This window comes from Balearica regulorum, chromosome 2, assembly GCF_011004875.1.
Source record: "Balearica regulorum gibbericeps isolate bBalReg1 chromosome 2, bBalReg1.pri, whole genome shotgun sequence".
NCBI classification, from domain to species: Eukaryota; Metazoa; Chordata; class Aves; order Gruiformes; family Gruidae; genus Balearica; species Balearica regulorum.
This window is the reverse complement of record NC_046185.1, coordinates 126,341,364-126,366,573: the sequence shown is the minus strand read 5'-3', so window position 1 is coordinate 126,366,573 and position 25,210 is coordinate 126,341,364. Positions and strand designations below refer to the sequence as shown.

The following is a 25,210-nucleotide window of genomic DNA, read 5'->3' as shown; positions in this document are numbered from 1 at the left end:
CGGGCCGGCGGGGCGGGCCGGGGCGGGGCGGGCGGCCGGCGGTGCCGCACTCTGCGCGGCTCCCGATCGCTTTTGTTGTAAAGGGGAGGACGCCGCGGCGGGGACGGGCAGCTGCCGCTCTGACAGGCGACAGCGCGGCCGCCTCCCGCCCTCTGCATGTAAGGGCTGCGGCGGGGACGGAGCTGGGGAGACACTGACCGAGCGGAGCCGTGCCGAGCGGAGCCGAGCCCAGCCGTGCCGGGCCCGGTGGAGCCCAGCGCGGCGCCGCCCCTGCCCCTGCGGGAGGAGGCCGCCATGGAAGTCAGCGCGGGTAAGCGGGCCGGGGGCGGGGGGGAGGGTGGTGCGTGTGCGTGTGCTCTGCGGGGTCGTCTCGGCGGGCCGGGCGGGTGCGGGGGTGCAGGCGGGGGCCAGCCGGGGCGCCGCGGGGCGGGGGAGCGCGGCGGGCGGCGGCGGTGCCCGGCCACGGCCCCGCTGGTGGCCGGGACGGCCGCGCGCTGCCTCACATGGACCCGCCGGGCGAGCCATGTGCGCCCTGTGTTTACGTTCCGCGCGGCGTGCCCGCTCATTGGCCGTGCGGGGCGGTGACGCGCGGATTGCATAATAGTGCCGGGGCGGCGGCGCGGGGCGGCTGGCGGCGCGGACACGTGAGGCGGGCGGGCGGCCGCTGTTTTGGTGACCTACATTCGGGGCGGCGGCGGAGGGGCGCGCCGGGGACACGTGGGGCCGCGCCGCTGCGGCGCCGGCAGCTCCGCCCCCGCGGCGCCTGGCCCCGCCCCCGCCGCGCGAGTCCGCGGTGGAGCGGGGAAGGGGGAGGAGGAGGGGGACGGGCCGGCGGCCCGTTGGCGCGGTGCGGGGAGGGGAGGGGGAGTGGGCGGGGCGCGCTGCGGCGGGGGCGCGGGGCCAGCACGCGCGCGGCCGTGTGCGGCGGCGGGGCGGCCCGCGCGCCCCGCACGTGGACCGGCCCGGTGCGCGGGGGCGGCGTTGTGTAACGGGGAGGGGGCGGCCGGGGGCAGGGCAGGGCAGCGCCTTCCCAGCCCAGCGCCGCGTGACGGACGGCGGGGAGAGCCGCAGCCCCGCAGGCGGCTGCCCGCACGGCGGCGGGGGACGGGCGGGGCGACCCCGCTCCCCGCTCCCCGCTTGCTTTCCTGCTTTGTTAACGGGCGTGACGAACGATGTCGGGGGTGCCGGCCGCGGGGAGAGCCCCCTTTGCAGCAGCATCCTCGGGGCCGGGTGAAACGATTAAAAACGTATCCAGACCGCTTCCCTCGCGCCTCTGCGTCCTTTCCGCTCTACGCATCCCTGTCGAAACGAAATACCCGCACGTCACGGTGCGGCCCGCCGTGCCCCCCGCTGAAGTAAATCCCTGCCGGGTAGGACCCGAAGGGCTGGGGTCCTCCTCTCGCTGCGTGACGTGCCTCCTCCGCAGCGGCGCGGCGCAGCCAGAAGGACTTGTTCTCCCACCCCACACCGGGTTCCCTAAGCGAAGCCCCGTCAGTTTATGTAGGTCCGGCGCTGACCCGATCCACCCAGCGTGGGGGTCCCGTTCTGCGGGGGACCAGCGTGTGTGCAGAGATCCCTCTCTCCGTCCTCTTTGTTTCGAGTTGTTGCCCTGTGCTCTGTACGCGACTGAACGTTTAACTGCTGATCAAACGAAAACAGGCTTCATAGGGAAACGTAACTTCTGAAATAACCAAACCGTCAGGAGTCTTGCCTGTCACGCAGACAGGACTGCCAAGCTCTCCAGGGTACGGGAGCAGCCCAGCTATCAGGGGCTCCTCAGGCTTTCAAAAGGCAAGGGGTGAAAACCCCCACAGACGTGCTCTTTCCGTGCTCCCCTGTGACATTGGTGTTACCCTTGAGGGAAAAGAGCATCTCTTTTTACGAGGCAGGCTTTAAAGATAACGGGATGAGGTGGCAGCGTGGAGAAGCGCGGAGTTCCCTGCGGGGGCTGAGTTTGCGTGCCCTGCTCTGCCCCTTGCAGATAAGGATGGCGCCTGCTGAGAAGCTCGGTTCCTCCCTTGGACCAGGTGGACTGTGAGCTTTGACCTGGCACCTGGCAGAGGCGCGTGCGGCGCCGGGGCATAGCAGGACCTTTGTCAAATAGGTGGTGTCTTAGGCTAGCACGGGTGCTTGACAGTGTCTTTTTTTTTCATGCTGTTGCAAGACCTATGTGTCCATTGCAACCCTCCTTTCTCCAGAAATGTGATTCTGGGTGCGTACCACGCTGCGTGGAGGATTTCTTAACAAAAAAGAAAAATAAATCTGTGCAGGAACAACCACTGTGGTGGCGCGTAGGGGCACCGGCGTCCAGGAATGCGAGAAGCAGCCTGTGTGTAGCGCACGTGTCGCACGACCGCTTGGTCTGACTCCTGCTCCGTGGCGGCTCTGCCAGGGGCTTCTCAGCTGCACGCTCATCAGGGTGTTGGTGGCGGTTTCCTTGGTAGAAGAAATTAAATGTTACAGAGGAAATGGGCCAGTAGAGCTGCCACAGAAATGCTAAGAGGACCGTTACAGCCCATCAAAGTAATGAAAATTCTTAAGTCAGAATTTCTACCTGCAAGCAGTGATATTTCCAGGGTTGTATAATGCTGCTGCCTAACAGGCGTAACGGCCTTTATCTGTGAGGATGCGATGGCTGATGTAAGGGGCTGCGGCCCCGACCTGCCGTGCCAACTCAGTTGATCAAGGACTCTACTGACACCAGTGCTTTTTTCCTCCAAAGGAAGCCAGCGCGTGGCTGTTTTTAAATTTTCTAATTCTTACTGGTGTGTGGAGTTCCTTGCTGCAGTGTCCCGAGTCATCTGTGAAGAGTCTTTACAGAGCAACACAGACATAAAACAGAGAAGATATTGAGTATAATTTATTTAAACAGTTACGTGGCTTTCGCTGTTGAAATTTTTGTGTGAAATATCAAATGTTTTTACATTGACTTTTGAAATGCTGAATCTTGGAGACAAACTCAAATGAAGTGAAAACAATTTCTCTTGCTTACAAGCAAGAATAAGGAGCCTCTGAAAAGCCAGAACTGCTCCCAGGTCTGCCCGAGGACAAAAAGCTGTTTCATCTGAGGGATTCTCAAGTGTGTCGGATTGCAAGACGCGGCAGGACAGAGACTGTTTGCAAATAGCAGCAGCAGCAGCAGACTTTAACTGCTGCTAGAAACGCCACAAAGGCTTGCAGTCTCACGAATGGCGTTCAGTAGGCTAACCAAGCTGTAGCGGTGTTTCTTTCCCTTGCCCCCTTCCCTCCTGCATCGTGAGCACCTCCCAGCCCTTCCTTTCTGTGCCTCTGGCGTGTAGCCTGCACGAAGCCTTTCTCTCTGCCCTATTTCTGTCCCTAACCCAGCTTGTTTGCATTCTGGCTCCACAGTGCTGTAAGATCCTGTCTTTGCTGTGGCTCCAGACGAGCTCTGCTCAGAGGGTGGCCAGGGAAACCCTCCTTGGGCTGCCCTGTCCTGCCAGCACTGTGGCTTGTTGCTCCATCGTTTGGTTCTGCTGTTTCATCTCAACTTGGATCAGAGGAGGCTGATAAGACGGGAGAAGGGGATGGGGCAGATGGAGAGGTCAAGCTGTTGAAAACGAATGGAGAGAAGCAAGCAGGAGGGAGGGAGGGAAAGGAGTGCGCCCAGGAACACGTGATGGCTGGGTCTTGTGGTGCTGGGTCACGGCGTGGCTCACATGGCAGCGGTGCATGTCTGCTTGTTATGTCACTACGTGCCGCCTTTTTTTCTTGCCTTAGGGGGTGTGATAGCTTACATCAGCTCTTCAAGCTCGGCATCTAGCCCAGCCTCATGTCACAGCGAGAGCTCAGACAGCGGTTTCCAGTCGTCCTCTTCGCCTGTACCATCCTCTCCGAACAGCTCCTCCTCGGAAAGCGGCTGCAATGGCCGGAGCAGCGAGGGCTCTGACGGAGCACCAAAGAGTGATCGGCTGGAGGAGACTATTAAAACAACCCAGTCGAGTGTTGCTGGTTTGACAAAAGGCCATAATGGAGTCACAAGTATGTTTGGTGCCAGTTCCTGAAACCCCCGTTTTCCCCTTACGCACTACAACCCCATATGTTACAACCAGGTCCTTCCTGTGACTTGCTGGCAAGGCACATAGCAACACCTCCATTTTTATCTTTTTGCATTATATGTATGGTAATACATATGGTATTGCCATACAAATGCTAATAGATGGAGGTCCCATTACTGCTGACTTCAAACAGTCCATAAATACAGTCCAGCTTTACTTCAGATTTTCACTAGTGAAAACTGATCTTAATAAAAATCAAACAGTTAAAAAGATGCAATGAAGTAAAGGTAGTAGTAATCAGAAATTGCCTTCAGGAGTATTTATGGAGCTGCCTTGCAAATCTAGTTTCTCTCTTTCTTCATACTCTCTTCCCTGCCCCTTCACATTCCCTCCCCCCAGATGTCTTTGGGGAACAAAATAAATAAATTACCAAAACATTGTATGTACGTAGCTGTAGCTGGGATCTTCATCTTTTTGATTCCAAGTCTTAATTTGTGGATGTAAAAAAACCAAAGTACTCATAAGCTGGAACTAAAGGATAGCCTTTTAAAATGCATTTAACAGTCTAGCTCCAGCTATTTGCTTCACTTTTTTTGGTAATCAGAAAAGATCAGCAATAAAGAACTATATTTGAACAGTTTTGGAAGGGCAGGAATCAAACTGAGTACTGAAATGAGTATTTCAGCAAACACTCAGCTGGAATTTAGACTAGTCTTTTGAAGGCTGAATTCTTTTGTTGGTAGAATTGTTTTATCATTTTGAATTGTTATGAAGGTAGAATAAGTACCTAACAGGTTTTGGGGGGGGGTCTTTTTTTTTTTTTAAAGTGTTCCTACCCTAAGTTCTTAGTAAGAACCTTTACTTCCTCTTAAAAATTTGCTAGCAACTAGGTTTTTGGTATCAGGGGAGAAATTCCTGAAGATTTAAACCTGTTGTGAACAGTTCAGATGTATAGAGAGATAACATTTTTAGCTCAGTACTAGCTCTGTTAACACCAAAAAAAAAAAAAAAGGAAATTTTGTGGTTTGGTTCTTTTTCAAAGTCTTAGAAAAAAAGAGTTTTAGTTCCTCTTTACAAATGAAACCCAAATGTCAAATGAATTACTTTTCTGGTAGAATATGGTTTTGTGTGAGTATTTTCAGCTGTCTTTGTTGCTCGCTGTTAAGGTAACTTTGTGGTTACTGAAGTCACTGGTAAAATTCCCATTGGCTTGAGTGAAACCAATGTTAGACCAGCACTTAGGACTTGCAAAAAATCTTTATTGACAAGCTGAAATAAAATAGGTGGGGAAAAACTTAAAAAAAAACCCCAAACCACAAGCATATTTACAGGGCTGAGAAGGTTATTTTCAAGTTCAAGTGTGCAAGCATGCCATTCTGGATATGCACTCACATGAGTAGTCTTTACATATGTAGATGTGGCTGAGTTACCAGTCCTAAATTATTATCAAATAGGTAGTATGTATGGCTTGTTTGCAATATATAATAAAATAAGGTGTCCTTTAATATTTGTATTTTTACGAAAAGATGTTTATTCTCTGTTGGGGAAACTGTAGCATTTATATGGGCTTACTTGTCCTGATGGAAAAATAGATTGAGCCCGAACTTTGGTGGCCTAGTTAATTAAATGGTCCTTTTGAAAGTGTGTAAATGTAAGCAGACTTGATTTTTCCACAGTTGAGTACAATGCTACTGTGATTGAAAGTCCAGTGAATACGTGCTTTCTCCCTATTCTGTTGAGAGCTTCATGTTTGTCTTTTTTTCCCCCCCTCCCTTGCACTGGTGCCTTCTGAACTGTTCAGGGCTTTTGTACATTCTTGTTGTCTGTTCCTCTGCTGTATTTTTTTGTATGTTGAACTGACCTGACATATTTTGCTTTTAGTCCAGGTTTTAAAAGCTGAAAACATGTTCTTGCAGTTGTCACTGGTTTTCTATATCCTTGACTTTTCTGTTCTGATTCTAGAATTTAATGGCATGGTTCTTCTTTGCAAAGTCTGTGGAGATGTCGCTTCAGGATTTCATTATGGTGTTCATGCCTGTGAGGGCTGCAAGGTGAGCTACGTTTCTGCTCACCTTTCTGCTGGTGAAATGCTCAAGTTCTCCCCGTAGGGGAAAAGGGATTATACTGCTGAAAAAATATCAGTATGCTTCCCTGTTAAACTTAAATCTGAGAAATTTCAGACAGTGTGTAAGTGATAGGAAAAGGCAACCCACTTAGCAATACACAGCAGTTTCCAAACTCGGCAGTACTGTCTGTTCTTGCCCCTTGTCCAATCCTGCCTGACCTGGAGTGCACAGCAGAGAGCAAGAACTGGAGACACAGGTGGTAAAGGACTGTGTCACGCAAGACTTATGAGTCTTAATTGCATTAAGAGGTAGAGGGTATGAGTTGTCACCTGGGCTGGGACGCAGAGCAAAACAGCTTTGGAAAAGCAGTTCTTTACCACGGGGAAAGGCAGAAGAGGGTGCTTGCGCGTTCACGTGTCGGTAGATCTGTATTTTCTGCTACAGTAACACTGCAAATGTTATGTTCTGTGAAGGAGTTTATCATCTTAAGGGTTATGTGAAAGAACCACCTTTGAAAGTCAAATGGTGCAACAGGATGGTTTTGTTGCCAAACTACGGAGATTGAAGTCAAAAGATCTGATTTTGCCTTGCATCTTTGCACTTGAGGTCATAGGAGGTTGAGGGCATATCTTATAAACTGTCAGTACAGTGGTAGAGCTAATACTGGAGATATTTTGCTCTTAGGTGCTGACTATGCAGGGAAAATCTTGGTGTCTTCTCTAATCAGAAATCATAACTAGTTTGCATTATACACAGATCACACACAAAGGGGAAGTAAGTCATGAGGAATAGCAAGTTCTTTAAAATCACTCAGGGCTGATGGCTCTCAAGCAGCTGATGGGGTGCAGTGAGATTTTCTGTGCTTGCGCAGAGGTGAATCTTGGCAGGAGGATTTGACATGTGCTGTCATAATAATTGTGGGGTTTTTTTGTTTGTTTACAGGGTTTTTTCAGAAGAAGCATTCAGCAAAACATCCAGTATAAGAAATGCTTGAAGAATAACAACTGCTCTATAATGAGAATGAATAGGAACAGATGCCAGCAGTGTCGTTTCAAAAAATGCCTGTCTGTTGGGATGTCAAGAGATGGTACGTTCCTCTACTGAGCAGTGATCCTCTGAGAAGGAATCTGCTGCCCACCTCAGAACCGATCACCAAGGGTCTTAATGGCAGGAAACGCAGCCAGCGCTGTTGTCAGGGATAGGTTCCGTGTCTGAGAGCGTGTAGATCAGCTTGCCTTCTTGCTCCGTGACTCTGCTGGACTGGTAACGTAACACTGGCCGCAGAGCTGTCCTCCCGTCTCGAGGCTAATGCCATGGGATGTGCTGCAGTGGTCTGTTAGGGGCACAGTTGTAGCAACAGTCTCAATTTTGGTTTAATGAGTTAATATTTATAGCTGTATCCTACCTGAATCTGAACAAGACTATTTTCTTTTTGTTTTGTGGGGTTTTTTTGTTTGTTTTTTTTTTCTTTTTTGTTACTGTTGCTTTTTCAGTGAAAGGCATTTCTGCCCAAGCTGACAGCCTTAGAATAATCATTATAAAGCCTAAAGAGTTAGGTTTGGGTGCATGGGACAAGTGTATAACTGCTCCTTTTGTTGAGGGTTTTTTAAATTATTTTATTTTATTTTATTGGGACGAGCATATAACTGCTCCTTTTGTTGAGTTTTTTTAAATTATTTTATTTTCTTGGAGGGAGGGGGAATGCAAGGAGGAAGGGGTGACGTTGAGCTGTGTCTCTGTCCACCTGGCTGGCTATCCACTCCTCGTGACTTTTTTTTAAAATGTAATGCTGAAGGTGTCGTTCATTAGTCTGCTACAACTTACTGTCACAAACCAGAACTCTTCCTTCTGTTTCACTTTTTAATTTTCTCTGGGTGTTTATTTCACAAGAACTAGGAATCTTGGGTCGTTAATAATTTAGTGGGTGGAGTGTTAAAGCTTATTTTAAATAATTGTTCCGAGTTCTTGTCATACATAGGAGTTATTTCATCCCCTAGGCGCTTGTTTGCGCATAAGGTTGCACCTGCTTTAATGAAAGAGATTTAGTTACATTAATGATGGAGTACTGCATGAACATAATTACATCAGTCGAAACTGGTTATAAGCCCTTGTAAGGCTGTGGTTGGACAGGATGGTAGAGGCAGTTGTAGATTTCCTAGAACAGGGTCAAAAGTGCTGCAACCACAATGATGCCCATCCCCTTGCCAGCAGAAAATGTCCTTGTCAAGGCAAAGTTATCAGGAAAATTTGCCAAGGTAAGCTTCATTCAGCATTGATTCTCTTAACTGTTTTGGCAAGTTAGGCAAATGGTCCATGAGCAGCTGTCTTGTGGGACTTCTATTCAAATATGATATATGAACTGTGTTTACATTCACCTAGTTGTCAGCTCACAAGGTTGTACTGGTTTAATTGATCCAATCTTAAAGCCTAACAATTAACACAAGTGTGTGTGTGTATATAGTGCATAGCCAAATTTGTAGCACAAGGGGAGAAGGCTTTAGAGATTGTGTGCTTTAGAGCTGCCTTCTCTTTATATGTAAACAACAGCATACATTTCATATCTCATGCCTGCCCTATGGCCAGAAAGCTCCTTGACTTCAGTGATAATAACCCTGCTGTAGTATTGGTGAGAGCAGTTAAAGTCTTCCCTTAAAAGGCAAGATTTTTGGTTGGGGTGTGTATTCTATGTGTGTGTGTGCAACACTTTCAGAACTGACCTTTTTTCCCCCCCCCTCTTCCTTCCCCTACCACTCTTCATTTCTCCACCTTGGTAGCTGTTCGATTTGGCCGTATTCCCAAACGTGAAAAACAGAGGATGCTGATTGAAATGCAGAGTGCCATGAAAACCATGATGAACAGTCAGTTCAGCGGTCACTTGCCCAATGAAGCGTTAACAGAACATCAGGATCAAGTACCTCAAGAAGACCTTTCCTCCAAGCCCAAACAAGAGCGGGAAACCATCAAAAGCTCTTCTCCCTCTCCTGGTGCTGACATGGCTAAGGAAGAAGTGATCGGTATGGTCACTAGGGCCCACAAAGACACTTTCATGTACAACCAAGAACAGTCTCAAAACCCAGCAGAGATGATGCAGTCCCAGAGTGCGGAGAGAGTGTCAAAGAACACCGAGCAGTACATCTTGAGTGGCGAGCACTGCGTTAGTGGGCTCGGTGGCCCTCAGTACCCTGAAAGTGAGCAGCACCTTGGTGGACAGTACAAAGGGAGAAGTGCAATGCATTATCCAAGTGGACACGCCGTGTGTTTCACAAATGGCCACTGTATGAACTTCACCAGTGGTTATACTCAGCGACTGTGTGATAGGATCCCAGAAGATGGCTTTTCTCCAAACAAGAATGCCACTTACTCTTGCAGCACTGGAGGAAGAATGCATCTGGTACATTGATATCAATTGTTTGATTTGACTCAGTGAAAGGCTTGGTGATGGGTGTGATCCAGCTGTGCCTCTTTAGTCAGTGAAGCTGCACACAATTGGCACAACAGCTGAAACTTAAAATAGCGACACAAATTTGATAGTGCAAATTGTGATAGAGAATAATGGCTCGAGTTGTATGAAGGATTTGAAATCATACAAGTGATGGGGTTTCTTGGCTCAGTTTTTAGCTGACTGAAAGTAGACTGAAGTCACAGAGCATTGGCTGAAGAAAACTCATGGGTTTTTTTAACTGGCTTGACTTGAAAATGGATGTTAGGAGTTCATAAATTCCCTTCTTCACTCAATCCTCTTGAAGACTTCACTTTAAAATAGTCTAGACACATAGGCTGTATTTTCCTTAAAGGTATTCAGAGCAAATTTCTGGGGTGAAACCTCAGGGCAAGGATTTTAAGCCAGTCTGTTTGCATGCCTTGCTGGTGTGTTCTAAAATCTCTCTTGCTGGGTAGACTGGGGGTTTTTTTTGTTTGTTTGTTTGGGATTTTTTTGTGTTTTGTTTTAATAGGGGTAGGTTTATTCTGTTATAGGCAATGTAAAATAGAGGCTCGGTGGGACTCACAGGCTGTGTATCCTTCTGCCCTAGAACATCTTCAAATCTGAACAGAGGCAAGGAGAAAGATGCATGGCTAAACTGCTTCAGAGAAGTTCAGGGTCTTTTCTGTAGTACTTACACAAGTGAGGCTCTGAACACACTTCTGGGTACCTTAGATGACTTTGCTAGAGTGTTTTCTCACTGAATTCTTAACAAGGATGCTTCCTATTTTCTTGCATATGGGTTTTGTGGTTTGGTGGGGTTTTTTTTGCTTTCCTTAACAGGTCCCTCCTGTTTGCCTTGCACCTGCTGTTTCTCTGCCATTCAGGCAACTGGTTCTGTAAGCCCCTTAAAATAGATTGTCCTTTTCTTTATCACTGGAACCGCCTGGGATGAGAGAACATAACATCCTCGTTCTCATCCTGCACTCTTGTTGAGAAGCATGAGCCCCTGACCTTTCTGAAGTACTCGAGCTGCTGGTGTTTTTCTTCCTCCTAGTTTGTAAAGTAGTTTGTAAAGATTCTTCACAGGTTCTTGAAGGCCCCTGAAAGTCTCTACACAGTGAAGGTCATTTTGATGCTGGATTTCCTTTTTTGTTTGTTTTTTTTGTTTGGGGTTTTTTTTGGTTGCTTTTTTTCCCCTTTTTTTCCCCCTCCTTCTTCTTTGGCTACTGTGTATGTGGACCATGCCATCCCTAGCAGGCTCTGACCTTAATTGCAAACTCCGGACACTACACCATGGCAAACAGTAATCATTCCCAACCTTTCTTCCTTGCAGGGAAAGTATGTGGAGTCACTACAACAGCATTCTTGGCACTCCTGAGCAGCAGAGGTTAAACCTGTCAGTGTGGGCAGGCAGGGAGTGACGCTGCCTGCAGAGGCCCAGCCAGTCAGTTTGACCTGTGCGTAGCAGCTGCAGGGAGGTTTAACGCAGCTGAGGATGAGGAAACAAACCCGAATCCAACAGAGCACTGCAGGCCCTCCCCCCCCCCCCCGGCCCCATCCCTGACATGAATCAGGGTTTTGCCAGAGAACTCAGTGAGAGCAGGATCTGACCAAAATGAGTCAGTAGCTGTAAGGGAGTGTAATTAGGCTCTGAACAAGTACTGAGGCAGATGTTCAGGGGGGGTTTTTTGGGGGTTTGGTTGTGGTTTGTTTTTTTGGGTTTTTTTTGTTTGTTTTTTTTTTTTTTACTCAATACCGCCCCCTCCAAACCAGAAAAGCAGAACAGGTCGTTCCTGAAGAGGTTCCTCTGAAGAGAGCTAGTGACTGCACAAGCTGACAGCTCCTCCCATAGGAAGGACTCCTGGGCAGAGGTCCCTCAAGAGAGCTTAAACATAATACACAGGGGCGGAAAGTGGCAGTTTCCCCTCAGGACCTAGTGCCTGGGAGCTGTAGGATGAGAAACTGCAGTGCTTTCTATGTCCGATTCAGAGCGGGATGCTGAACCAGGCATTCCCGATTTTCAGAGAGTACTGTATTTTTGACAATACCTGCGTGAAATGTTGCAGTGTCATGGACAGAACACTGGTTGGTGTCTGCCATGTTTCTGGTTGTGTGCCTAGACCCTTCCTTTTGCCAAAATATTTTATGATTTTCAGTTTATGGAAAAGGTCCTCCTCTACCCCAGAAGTAATCATTTGGTTTTGGGCGTTGTCCTCAGGCACACAAATAATGTTGTGATTCACAGCTGAACCAAGAAATCTATATTTCTATTCCTTGTCCTTTGGGGGACAGCTTTTTGCATATTGACTGCCCAGTTAGTAACGGATATTCGGGGGGGAAAACCCAAAACCAACCCAAGCCCAGAAATATGTATCTATTTATCTCCATCTTGTTTTCCCTAGCTGTTGCCAAATACATATGCACACGCACGTATATACCTGTTGAATATATTCTTGTAAGGGATCTTAGGACCTTCCATGCAAAGAATTGCTAGGCAATTACCAGATCCAAGATGCTCTGCAAAAGCATTATAGCTCTGAGGAATTACTAATCTATTGCACTGTTTTCTATTTGCTTTGCTGACATTATGTAGGATTACATACACCATTTAGTGTACTTGTGAGGAATACTTAAAGGAATTCTCATCCTTGATGATGACAGGTGAAATTAATATTAAAAGGTTTAAACTTCATTAAAAGATGTAAATTTTAGAAAGCAGAACTGAAAGTATCTCAGAGCATCTGGTTGGGTTTTACAGAGGGAATTTATTGGCAGTCAGCCTTGACTGATACATCTGATCTCATTGTGATGGATTCAGACTTTCCTACAAAAAATCTCTGTATGTTTATATATAAAAAAGAGCATTTTGTTGTCTTGTGGCTGAGCCAAATTGGAATACCAGTTCCTTGGTCCTCCTTCAGTGATAAAAGCAAACACGTAGGAGAGGAAGGTTGTCCTGGTAGTCAGGGTGTAAGCCTGTGACTCAGGAAACCAAGGCTCGGTTGCTTGCTCTGGTGTTGACACCTTTGCCACCTTGACTGAATCACTTTAGTTGCCTGCAAAACAAGAGGGATATATGAGAATGAATGTAGCAGTGTCTGTGAGAATACAATAGATTGTGAAATCATGATTAATTGTGAGATTACAGGGATAATACAGGTAAGAGAAATCCACGTGTCAGGCATGAGTGACATCAGGGAAGAGTAGCCTAACCTGGGTTCTCCAGTCTTTCATTATAAACAATATTGGCGTTTCCAAGGTCAGCAAATTTAGAAACAGACTGCTAATGGACTGCCATGGGGTTTTTATTGTTTGTTTATTTTAAAGGAAGGGGGAGAAATCTAGTTGATTTGGGAGTTGACTGAGGAATGCTCTTTTCTCTGTGCATCATTTTTGCAGAGTTTTCTTGAAGAACAAACCTGCTTCTTCCAAGTATTTTTCAGTATTTGGAATTACATCTTTAAGAGTTGTTTTCTGTGTATGTTTTGTAAACATCAGGTCTGCCCAATGAGTAAGACTCCCCATGTGGACCCAAACAAGTCTGGCCATGAAGTCTGGGAAGAGTTTTCCCTGAGTTTTACCCCTGCGGTGAAGGAAGTGGTGGAGTTTGCCAAGCGCATCCCAGGTTTCCGAGATCTCTCCCAACATGACCAGGTTAATCTTCTGAAGGCTGGAACCTTTGAGGTGAGACCACTGTGTGTATAGTGCCAACCTGACAAGAAGTACATCAGTCTGACTCCCTTAAGAACAAAATGAAATAGAACTGGGCAAAACCAGCTTGTTCATGGATGCTAGCTCTGAGCTTTCCTTAAGCTGATGGTGTCCAGTGCTTCTGTTTGGTCAAATCTTGGTGAGCTGTCCCTCTTCCAAGTAGCTTGAAAGTGCTCAGCCCTTTTACCCTTTCCTCTTCCTTGGGCATTAATAAATGACTAATTAGCAGTTTCTTGGTTTTCTGTATCAGCGGTTACTTTGATAGCTACCTTTGCTCAGCCTGGAGAGAAGCAGACAGCATCTGGAAGGGTGGATAGTTTAGAAAGCTATCTGTTGACTTACCAGTTTCGTACAGGAATGTGTTTATCACTCTGTATGTCCTTCCTTTTGCCGCTGTGCTCCCTGCCAAAGTCAGAGCATCCATCCTGACCAAACTAGTGTTTGCTGGCAGCTGGGGGTTGCTGAAGCCTCCATCTCCAGCTAACTGTACTGCTGCAGCTCTGCAGATGCCACGTACCAGCTGCAGCCTGACTTAGTCTAGACTAATTCCACCAGGTCCTTGTGGTTAATTTCACCCGCTTGCGAGCATGACATATATGTGACTTAGTGGTGTTAAATTGGGAATGATACCAGAGAGCTCGGTGCTGTTTTGTAATTGGTGACCTTCACCAGGGGACCTTTTACTTAAGATTTTAGTTGCTCTTCCAGACTCTTGTTTCTGTTGGAGACCATGCACATTTTATAAGTATTCAAATGTGAAGTTTAAACGTGGAAGGCCAGAGGAGCGAAAGTCCCAAGTATTCAATGTTACTGTGCTTTTCTGGGGAGGGCACGGTTGGTGATGTTTTTGCTTTTTTTTACTTGATTTGCTCTTTCAAAGAGGGTTGCTACATTTTGTATTTACCTGAACTAAAGACAGTCATGTAATGTGTTGAGTCTTTTATCTGCATTTATACAGCCTAAAATAGGTAATTGTTGGGTTGGAAGGTACAAGTTACACTGGAAGACTTGGTGCCTGGAGAGTGTCAGTTTCTTTGTTTCTTCCATTTTGCTGTCCTGTATTTTTTGCTGTTATACTTACTCTTGACCTTTTAATATTCATTTACAACTCCTGTAGCTAAGGGCTGTATTTTCACTCCTTCAACTACAGCCTCTTATGTTGCTGTTCACATTACACAAAATGTTGGTTCCTTCCTGTGCAAAGTGGTATATTGTCCAGTGCCGTCAAGGAGGGTGGAAAATCAGGCTTGAACTGTTCCTATAACATAAAGCCAAGCTTTCGTGTTTTGCAAGTAAAATGTTTTGTCTTGGCCTTTCTTCACCTCAAGCTTTTCTCAAGCCTCATTCATATGCCTTTTTGCCAGTTACAAGCACTGCTGATAAGAAGGTTTCTATATCCAGGGGAATTAATAACAATGTATGACTGCATGTTTATCCATATTCATTTATTTATAAGAAACATTAATGATTTCTGTTAGTGAGCTGGTATCTGTACTTAAAGGCCTGTGTGGCATCTTAGCAACAGGAGAAAGAAACCCAACAAAACAAACAAAAATACAGTGCTGCAGAGCAGTGGGGGAAAAAAAAAAAACAAAACCAAAACCTCCAGGATTAATGAAACTGTTGCAATAGAGGCAAAAGCATCTTGAAAGCCTGGTGCTTACAAGGTCATTTCTGTCTTCTGGGTGACTAAACTAGGATGTCCCAACATCTGCATGTTAATAGGAGAACCTGAGTAAAAGTCCTACCTCTGAGCCTGTTTTGGTTCCCTTGGGCACCATTGTGTGGCTGGCTTGGCACTGTGCTTACCAGCAGCTCGTATTCAAGGACCGCTTGTTCGTTTAGGGGTAAGAAGATGCATGAAGACATGCTGGTGCAGAAGCAACATAGCTATATATATTCATACACATTTAAGCTAAAAAGCCCTCTTAGAACTGGGAGTACTGGGGAGCTCAGTATATTATATTGTGGTGATATTGCATGGCTTTGTATGGGAACCAGCTCAGAAACAGCATCGAGCCTAAAATAAGGAACTCAACTGGATTTGAGCTGGTCCTCCCCCACCTCCACAAGCCCCCACTCCACATATAGTTGATGGTAGAGGTAACAAACCCCTTGGATCCATTGGAGTAGTTACTCAGTTTCTTCAGAGACTCGCAAACTTGGTAATTTGGCTACAGGTGGTGGGGAAGTGAGCAAGCACTTGCCTGCACAGAGGTTTTTGTGTGCTTGCATTGCTATGGTCAGGTAATAGGGTAGATCAGGTATATCCTCAGTGTGCACAAGTAGGAGTCTGGCTTGAAGTGAAACAGGATGAATCAATTGTGTGCTATGCCATAGTCTAAACTGTTCTTCCTTGGGTTCGAATGGTGACATTGAAGTCTATGGGCGAGGTCTTTGCCTTAGTATAAATCAACACAGCTTTGTGGACGTTAGTAGCGATTGCTTGTTATTTAAAGTTCATGTTTCTAAAGCCCAGTTCTGTAAGGGGAATACCATTTTGAACTGGAGAGCTGTTGAGTACCTGGTGGGTCCCTGCTAATGCACAAGTTCAGCTTTGTATGTCTACCCTTTGTCTCCTTTTGTTGTATTCTGAGGGCTTCTGCACCTAGGTTTCTGCACTCTGTAGTTAATGTCATCAGAGGATATATAGCTTAGGTGACAAAGGTGAATAATATATAGTGCTCATGTGTCCATCAAGATTGCTGCATGTCATTTGGCTGTTTAAATTTAGAGCAGGTCGTGTACTGTGCATGAATGGTGTTTGAATTCTCAAACGTTTTCATTTTTTTTTGAACCCTCCTTTTTTAAGCTTGTCAAAGGCACTAGTCTTTGCTGAAAACCTGGTTCTCCTCTCATCTGTAGTAAACATTTAAATTAATGCAGTTGTGTAGGGTAAGTGAGAAGAGACGACTGTCACACCAAGACATTACAGCAAGTCTGAAGTTTTAACCAATGCCAGTTGGTTCATTTTCTCCAAATAAGAAGGCTGTTCTGTGCAACTTAAACCTTGAAAATGTAAATAAGGTTGTTGAACATGAGCAAATGAAACTTTACAAGCCATTCCAGAGGGAAACATTTCACAATACGACTGGGAAACCACAAGAGAAATTTCAGTCCAGAGGGGTAAGTTCAGCACATGTCAACTGCTCCAGCCCAGGTGCTTATCCCAAAGGGGTATTCCCAGCTGCAGCTACAGACCAGGTGCCGTTTCAAGCCCTGCTTCCCTGGCCTTTTGAAGGCTGTATACGTGGCTCCTTTTCTACCAGAGCTCATTAACATTCCTGTGGGAGCAGCGATGCGGCATGGTACTTTCCTAAAGAATGCCTAGTGGGCCAGATCATCAGGTGGTGTAAATCAGCATTGTTTCAATGGAGCTGCTCCAGTTTACGCCAAGCGAGAATCTGGTTCAGTACCTTCATTTTGCTCCTCATAAGCGTGGCCAAGAAAACAGTTCCTTTTATGCTCTGTATGCCTTTGGCTGTTCGGTGGCTTAAGCAAGTTGTCCTACTGGCATATTTATGAATGGCATCGTCTTTGTGGCTCAGGCTGTCAGGCTTCAAGTTTAATTTTCCTCCCTTTCATGTGCTATAGCCCCTCCCCTGCATCCACTCGCTAAGTTTTTCACTCGTTTGTTTCTCTCAGACTACTGGGCCAGAGCTTGCACTGTTTTTTACAGCTCAATAGCATGCTGACAGTTTCTGTATAGAATGCTTGTACAGCAGTTAATGAGACAGTTTGAATGATATTAAAAGGTTTAATTTTTTCTTTGGCTTTTCTAGAAATCCACCTATATTTATCTGGTTTTGTTGTTCTTTTTTTCTTTCACCAGGTTTTAATGGTACGGTTTGCATCTTTGTTTGATGCAAAGGAACGTACCGTCACCTTCCTTAGTGGAAAGAAGTACAGCGTGGATGACTTGCATTCGATGGGAGCTGGTGATCTGCTCAACTCAATGTTTGAATTTAGTGAGAAACTAAATGCCCTGCAACTTAGTGATGAGGAAATGAGTTTGTTTACAGCGGTTGTCCTGGTATCTGCTGGTAAGGAGAGAAAGTTAACTTACATCTTTGCCAAGTTTTGAATGTGGCTCTCTATTAAAAGATTTCTGTAAAATGTATACTTTGTTGTTTCATGCCTGAGTGCAATTTAGTAGGTTTTAAGCTACCAGCAGCCTGTGATTTACTTTTACATAGCTGCTCTTTCTAATATTTGCCTTTTGGAAAAATAGGGCAATGGGCTTATATTTTCCTGCTACTTTCTATAGAATGCAAAAATATGTCTCATAGCTGCCCGAGGGCTGTTCAGAAGCTATTTGTCTGACTCATCTAGATAAGTTTCACAGGACAGCATCAGTGAAATTACTCCTGACTTGCACAGCCTAAGTCTTGGGATAAGGTGGTATTTTTACTTCCAAGTATCGTCACTGAAGTCTATTGCGTATCTTTCTTAAGTCTAAATCCAACGGTTTGATCTCTGCCTATGTCAGCAAGAAGGCCCTATTCATCTGCATCGTGACTTCTTACCGCAAAGGGTCTGCCAATCCACTAACGTCTTTGCCAGTCTCATATCTTGTTTCAGTCCCTGGATATACAGGACACCCTGGCTCGGATTCAAAGAAGGATTAAGCACCTACTTCTGTAGTATTATCTAAAGCCTCAAATTAGGCACATTAGCTCTGCATATAATGCCTGACATGCAAGGTGCAGAATCCCTGCTTGCTGGGTAAGGGACTCTCTAGAGGTAGCTAGCAGGAATAGTAGTGCCCACTTCTTATACACAAGCCGGCATTTGGGGTCCACTCACTTCTTGAACAGGTTCACCTCTTCCACGAGTGGTTTAGACTCACGTCTTTCTTATCAGGGAAGGGCACTCCAGGCATGGTGCTGCAGGCATGAGGTAGGACAGTTCAGTCTAAAGCTTTGTCGTGGGCTGACAGAAATGTGATAGCACAGGATGGAGCAGCTGTAGCCTCTTCAATTTGTAAGCAGTGGTAATGAGCAGAGAGTGGTACAGAGTTTGCAGGCTTCAAAAGCCAGAAGGGATGGCAGTGTGAAGGAAGCGTGGCACTGTAGTCTGTTAGTGAAAGTGTTCAAGTAGCAGAGAGAAATCAGGTTTTAGTTTCTTTTCCAGACTCTGCTTTACAAGTTCGATCTTTGAAAGAATAAATTGATGAAATCTGGAGACAACCTTTAAAATAAGGACTGAGAAACCAGGCCTCTTCCCTCCTTGTGCAATGTCAGAACTAGGCTACAGCCGCTCTTCTTGCTTGCTCAGCTGCTGGGCCCTACAAAATCAGTCTCTGTGCCACCTGTTTTGAATGTAAGTGGCTGTATCTGTTGTGTTAAATGTGCTTCTAGCACAGAGCCAGCCCTCCCAGCCTTTTAAGCACTGCTCCATGCTGTTGCTAGTTCCCAGTAGGGCTTAGCTTAGGGGTGGTATGTAACACATACAGCACATAATGTCAGAGCTGTACAACAGGACAAAACCAGGAGGTGTTTGGTATTGAGGCTTCTTGCAGCTGCTGAGGATTTTTCAGATCATGGCTTCAGACATTATTGCTACCTTGTGATCTGATCTGCAGTCTGATAACAACCTTCCTGCACATCCTCACAAAATACTTCTAGAGTTTTATAAAGCACAACTTCATTGGTCTTCTAGCATTGGTCTTCTAGCATTTGAAATGCATTTGTACCGTATTCCAGACATGACAGTAACCTTGATGGTCGCTGTAAGTCCAGCAATTTTTGGATCAACTTCACTCTGTAGTTTGCAACTGAATTGAAATGCTGCAGTTCTTACTCGCACAAGTGAGTAAGTGAGCAAGCTTCATGCTTGAGTGGGTTCCTAAGAACAGAAGTGTCCTCAAGAGAGCCCCTGCGGAAGGTGCTCACAGTGCAAGGGCTTGCCAGGAGGAGAAGGTGCTTGTCAAACTGAAGGACTGTGGACATCTGTCAATTGAATAGATCTTGAAAGGCAGATCCCCTGCACTCCACGCCCCAACGACGAGTGTGACCCAGAGAGTCATTTACCCTAAGGTGGAGGTGGAGCTCAATTAGAGAGGGAGGTAGAGATGAGGAACAGCATCAGAGAGAACGACATGGAGATGCAGGCAAAGGCAAAAGATGCTGTAACTGGAAGAAGAACTGAAGGTGGAAGAATAAGGCCAGTAGGAAGTTACTCAGAGAAGCTTGAAAGGAAGATAGTAGTCAAGATTCACATCAGTTCCAGAAGCAGACAGGAGTGTGTGACTGTTGAACCCAGATAAGTGGTCCAGAATATAAAATACCATGCTGCACTATTTAAAAATACTTTAAAAAGACTTTCAGTTGTTTAAATTTTTTTTATAAAAATGCCAGTGGAAAAAAAGAAATGTTCCGAAGTCTCTAAATAGTGCTAGAGGGGAGAACACATGTCAGAAGCATCTCCACGTAACACTGGATGAGTAAGCACTCTTGTGAGGGATAATTGGAACGTGCAGAAAGAAGCAGCAGGGGTAGTAGTGAGGAATGTGTGTAACTGCGTACATCCTCTTGTTTTGGTGTCATATGGTAAAGAAGGGAAAAACAGGGCATACAGTGAGGATGTGGAAGTGTTTCTGGTGGTGCTGAGGAACTACCTTAGTACCATTCCAAAACTAAAAGAACGCTTCACCTCTGGCTTCAGTTAGTTACGCATGTTGGAAGGGAAATAGCAAGATGGATCATGAGCACTGAAGAAGGAGGAAGCAAGGTGGAAGCAAAGCTGAAAGAATGTGGTTTGTGCAGGTCTAGAGACCAGATAATCTTTTAACTGAGGGTGATGCCTTGTGGTAGAGGAATATAAAACACACACCCTCTATTATTCTCTCTTATTGGGATAGTACTAACAAAAACTTCTGCTGGCCACTGGGAGCAACTGGAAGTAGACTGAGAGAGAGAAGAAAGACTTGGACTAATTGAAGAGAGGAGGCTACAGTAACTCAAGGCAACCAGGAAAGACGACTCCATTCTTCTACCTTCAGAGGCTGTCACTGTACAGAGCTCTTGAGAGACCTTGTCTGGCATACTGTGTGCAAATGTCATCATCCCTGCTCAGGACAGAGCAAACCTAATGTTTTTGCAAAGCGAGGGGGCAAGTGGGGTAGTTAGCTTAACAAATAAAGGCAGAAAGCCTTCTCTTTACTCATGCTGTCTTGGAGAGCAGTTAACCTAATGGACAGTCTTCACAGGAGAGTGGAATATGTGCTAATAAACATGGTTTGACATTAATCAAAGTTCGTAATTGTTAGAGTAGAAGGTTCTGGAACCATCTTTCTAAAGGAACAAAAACCATTAACTGCTTCAAGATGGATCCTCATATAGTTGTTTTTCCCATAGCGGTAGGGAACAGCAGTGAATAGTCCAGGAGGACTTCCTAGATGCTGTTCACCTAGAGAAGTCCAAGTGGATTGACCCTGACAGCATAAGGAAGAGATTCCCCCTCTGACTGTGCAATCTGACTCAGTGCTACTCCAGAAAGCTGTTGTCATTCTGTGTCCCAGTTCTGCGAAATGCTTAAGAGCGAGTACACATCAAAGCACATTTCTGTTTGTGGCTGTCACTCGTGTATGTATGTGCCCCGCTGATTTACATAGCGTTTAAGAGAGGCTATAGCTTGGAAAAAAGAGCTGCTGCACACGGTTATTAGGTGAGATGTTTTGCTTAAAAATGCATCCTTTTAAGCTGCTTACCTAAGGACAACAGGCATGTTCTTAAATACAGCTTTCTTGAAAGAGGTGCTTCTGGCATGGGGTGAGTGCAGTATGTGAAAGCATAATATTTTTTTCTTGACATTGAAATTCTTCATTTCTTCCTCAGTTGGGAATTCTTAGGTGCATCATGTTTCATTTTGTAAGTGCTTCTGAACACCCTCAGAAACAGTGCCTGGTCATGTCTGGGCTTGTATTCCCCTTTGCCCATGGGGATCCCATTGTGCAGATGCAGGTGGGGCTTGTCCTGAGTGGGATTTCCTCCTCAACCATGAACCTCCAATTTAAGTTTAGGGTTCTCAAGCATTCTGGAGAAATGTTTGAAATTTTTACTGCAGTGTGTCCTGTCTCTCCTTGCATTGAACGTTGTGATTCAGCAAAATATTCAAGTGTGTGTTTCAGTCTGTCCTTTTCTGGAAACATGGGTAGGTGGTTACAGAAAAGGTTATTGAATGCTGCCAGTTCAGTGTGAGATTAATACTTTGCAAAGTTGATGCTGCGTAATGTTTGAAAGATTTTTAGTATGTGGGTTTGAAACTGGCATAAGTATTTAATTTTTCTTGTGCTTGTTAATTTAGTCAGTTATTCTTGCAGTGGCTTTATGTTGCAAACTACATCCGTTCAGTCTCTGTTTTGTTTTTTTTTTTTTCTTTTCTTTTCTTTCTCTCTGTCTTCCTGCCCCCTCCCCTTTCTCTTTAGATCGCTCCGGAATAGAAAATGTCAATTCTGTGGAGGCACTTCAGGAAACACTAATCCGTGCATTAAGGACCTTAATCATGAAAAATCACCCAAATGAAGCCTCTATTTTCACAAAACTTCTTTTGAAATTACCTGACTTGCGTTCCTTAAACAACATGCACTCTGAAGAACTCTTGGCCTTTAAAGTTCACCCATAGGCCTTTAGGTCTCATTTGTACTTGGACTTGCCTCGTGTTAAACTGTTTTGTGCTAAAATATGTATTTATACAGTTGTACCACTTGTCGGAGAGAGAGAGTTCACAGACTGTGAACAATTGATAGCTGTCCCATAACCATGCAATAATGCTTCAGCAGGTGCTTTCAGCTAACGGCGGCGCAGCGTTCAGAGTCCTCCAAGACGTCCAGACCCAGCTGTGCCCCACTTCTGCAGAAGAGGTTGCTATGAGCCTGAGTAAATACGGACTGTTCTTTCACTTAAGGAAAAAAAAAAAAAAGAACCACCACTGCCCTCTCATGTAAACAGAACACAAAATAGCTGTGTATGTGCATACGGAGCATGGAATGGGGTGGGAACAATCCTGCGCTAATAGGAAAATGGAAGAGCTGATTTAATTGGTCTTTCACTTATCTAATAGATGTATGTCTGTGTCTCTTGATAACTCACTCATGGTTTCACTGTTGTTATTCCATTAAACCCGATGGAATGATTTCAGCCCGCACCAACTCTTCACTGAGCGTGTGTTCATGCCATGTGTAAATAATATAAATAGTTAAGTAACAAGTGTTTATGGCTATATAAATTACAGAGTTGTGTGTATATATGTGTATGTATATAAATAGTTCTATACATAAAGTATACATATAATTTCTTCACAATATTTTAAACTGTGAAGGAATTTAAACTTACAACAGAAGGTGATCTATGGAAAGAACCAAATAGATGCACTTTGCATATTGCTGAACTAATTATCTGAGCATTTCTAATTTTTAGAAAACATCCAATTTGCATTAATATGCTGTGTTTGTTAATTTAAAAAAAACAAAAACAACAGAGTGGCACCAAAGGAGCAGAGTCAGCTTCAACTTCCAGAACGGGTTCGTAGAGAATCTCAGGTGGAGATGGTTGGTTGTGGCACTAATGAGATATTGATTGATTGTCCATTGCCACTGAGGTTCTTACATTCTGATAAAGGTTAAAGAAGAACCAGATGCTCTTCAAAAACTTCAGCACAGCCAGAAAGAAACTATCAATCAGATGAGTAACAGCATCTATCAGAAAAAAAGATGGGAAAGATGTATCCATGGTTGCGTTTGGGTGTATGTGTGTTCTGTGACCATTTATTTCTTGCAATACATCATTTTGCTGCTTCGTTGCTAAATGAGAATTAAGCACAGAAATGTGAGATTCCCTATGTCTTTTCACAATTTGGGCTTTGTGGTTCCCACACCTGTTCTTCTGGAGCTCTCCATTGGTGCGTGTGCATGTGCGTGTGTGTGTATGTGCAGAGAAGGTGCACTGGATGGTCTGGATTTTTTTCTTAAAAAAAAAACACCACAAAAAACAAACAAACAAATGGGACTTTTTTTGTTGTTGTTTATGCCAGTAGCAAATTACAAAGCAGATCCTCAAGGCTTAAGATTCTGCTGCTTTTCCATCTAGGAAAGCGGTTCTCTATGGGTTTTCTCCATTTGTGGCAGGGCCTGGCACCAGAAAAGAGAGCTTAAGAAAAGTCAAAGCAGTTGCGTTAATTAGTTATGTTTATGTTTTGCTAATGCGGGAAGAAGATTCTCCATTAACCTTGCCTTCAGTTAACTTACCTTGGAGGTAGCCCTCTGGGTCTTTATCGTTTGGTAACACTACTCTGTGGAGGAAGAGACCTCTCCGTTTCTTACTGCGGTTAGATGTTTGCGGTAGTTGAGGCCAGGAGCCAGAAAGCCGCCGGGTTGCAGAGCTCCTCCTCGCCGTGCAGGAGCAGCGAGTGGATGGGAGCCCTGCCGTGGGGCTGGAGCAGAGTCAGACCCCTGCCTGCCCTGAGCATCAGGAGCCACGCAGAGGAGGGGAAGCTCATGGCCCACCACGGCCCCGGTCACCTTTGGGCTGGGGGATTTCCCTTGGGAAAGGGGTAAGGGGTGCTGGCCAGGGGGCAGAGAGCAGGAGGGGGCAGGTATGTGAGGAAAAGCCAGGGAAAATTCGGCTTTAGCCTTGGCTGAGGAGCAGAGGAGCGCACCCTTCTCCCTCCTCTGCAGCTGCTGCTGGGAGAGCTGTCCCGCTTCAAGCTACTGTGACCGCTGGATCGTGGCCCCTGAATACACTCAGTTTTGCTATCCAAATGTGCTGTCGGGGCATATTGTCCTCATTTCTGTTAACAGTCTGCATCCTACCAGTATTATTTCTTTGAGAGCTTCACCAACTTATGTATTGAATCATTCAGACTTTAGAAAGGACACAGTCACATGTTTTGTATTATTTAGGAGCTAAAATGAGTTCTTTGTAGACCCCATTTCAAATGTGGAAAGTACAGTTAACCCTCGGTTGTTTTGGGAGGAAAGGAGGCTTCTTACAGAGATTGCCACCCTACAACTGTGTTTTGTTGTATTTTAGGGGTTTTTTTGTTTTGGTTTGGTTTTTGTTTTGTTTCTTCTTAAAACTGTATTATTAAGCCTTTAGGAATGTATAACCAGGACTGAGTAATTACTGCTTATTAAATTTTTAGTTAGATCGACCATGTATGCCTATAGATAGATACTCTAACTTGTGCAATTTCATTTGAAATAATCTTCCTGTACATAATGGAAAAACTCATATAACAGAAAAAAAAGCCCCAAACAGATTGACTGAAGAAAAATGTTGATTAAAGCACGGTTCAAAAGTGACCCATGTATTACAAACTCTAGCTGGACTCTTAGAAGAAAATCTGAACTCATCGTGTTAGCTGTGTATTGTGAGCTCTTCTTTTACTGTGTCACTGGTTATACACTTGTTAAACGCTGAGATAATAGACTTCATGCCAGACATTTGAGTACTGTAGTTTGGGTCATTGCGGAAAGATTAATGTACTGTATGACTTAAATGAAATTTTTATTCTTGATTTTATTCTTGATTTTGTTCTTGTTTTAAAAGATTAAATATGGGCATTATGTCAGCAAGCTAAACTGCGTTTCTGTGTTCTTTGCATTTTTCTGGACAAAATCTGGAGGGGAGGACAACACGCTGAGATGAACAAAGCAGAAGTAATGGATGAGAACATCAGCTGCTGGAAGGTCGCGGGGGCTGCGCTGGTTGGTGCACAGTGGCGGGGAGCCCAGATCTCGCTCCGCCTCTGGCACTGCTCTGCCTTGCCAGGTGGTGGACGGGGGTGTCTGGTGCACTGCGTTTACTACAGCTAACGCACTTTTTTTGGGTAGCGCCATTGAAAGAGAGAGTTATTTTAAACACCTTGGTTGCTTTCAGGAATATAACTTCGTAACTGAAAAAAGGATACAGTTTAGTTTTTGGTAAGATAGTCTTAAAGCTAGGCTATAGGAGAGGTAGATGGAAAACTGCACATGAAGGGCAAAGATCTGA

General features: G+C 45.2%; 1 protein-coding gene across 3 annotated transcripts; it reads left to right on the top strand.

The window, feature by feature from the left end:
- Positions 1-14: 14 nt before the first annotated feature.
- On the top strand, positions 15-24,798 carry NR1D2 (nuclear receptor subfamily 1 group D member 2). Of its 3 annotated transcripts, XM_075745830.1 has the most exons (8): positions 15-310; positions 3,739-3,999; positions 5,979-6,067; positions 7,025-7,169; positions 8,857-9,473; positions 13,005-13,190; positions 17,050-17,260; positions 21,646-24,798. In XM_075745830.1, exons 1-8 carry the CDS (start codon positions 295-297, stop codon positions 21,840-21,842), a joined length of 1,722 nt encoding a protein of 573 aa, XP_075601945.1. In that variant the 5' UTR covers positions 15-294; the 3' UTR covers positions 21,843-24,798. The 3 variants fall into 3 exon arrangements, with proteins under 3 accessions (XP_075601945.1, XP_075601946.1, XP_010299651.2); XM_075745831.1 differs by lacking the exons at positions 17,050-17,260; positions 21,646-24,798 and adding an exon at positions 16,030-16,191 and having other exon boundaries at positions 16-310; XM_010301349.2 differs by lacking the exon at positions 15-310 and having other exon boundaries at positions 3,663-3,999.
- Positions 24,799-25,210: the final 412 nt, after the last annotated feature.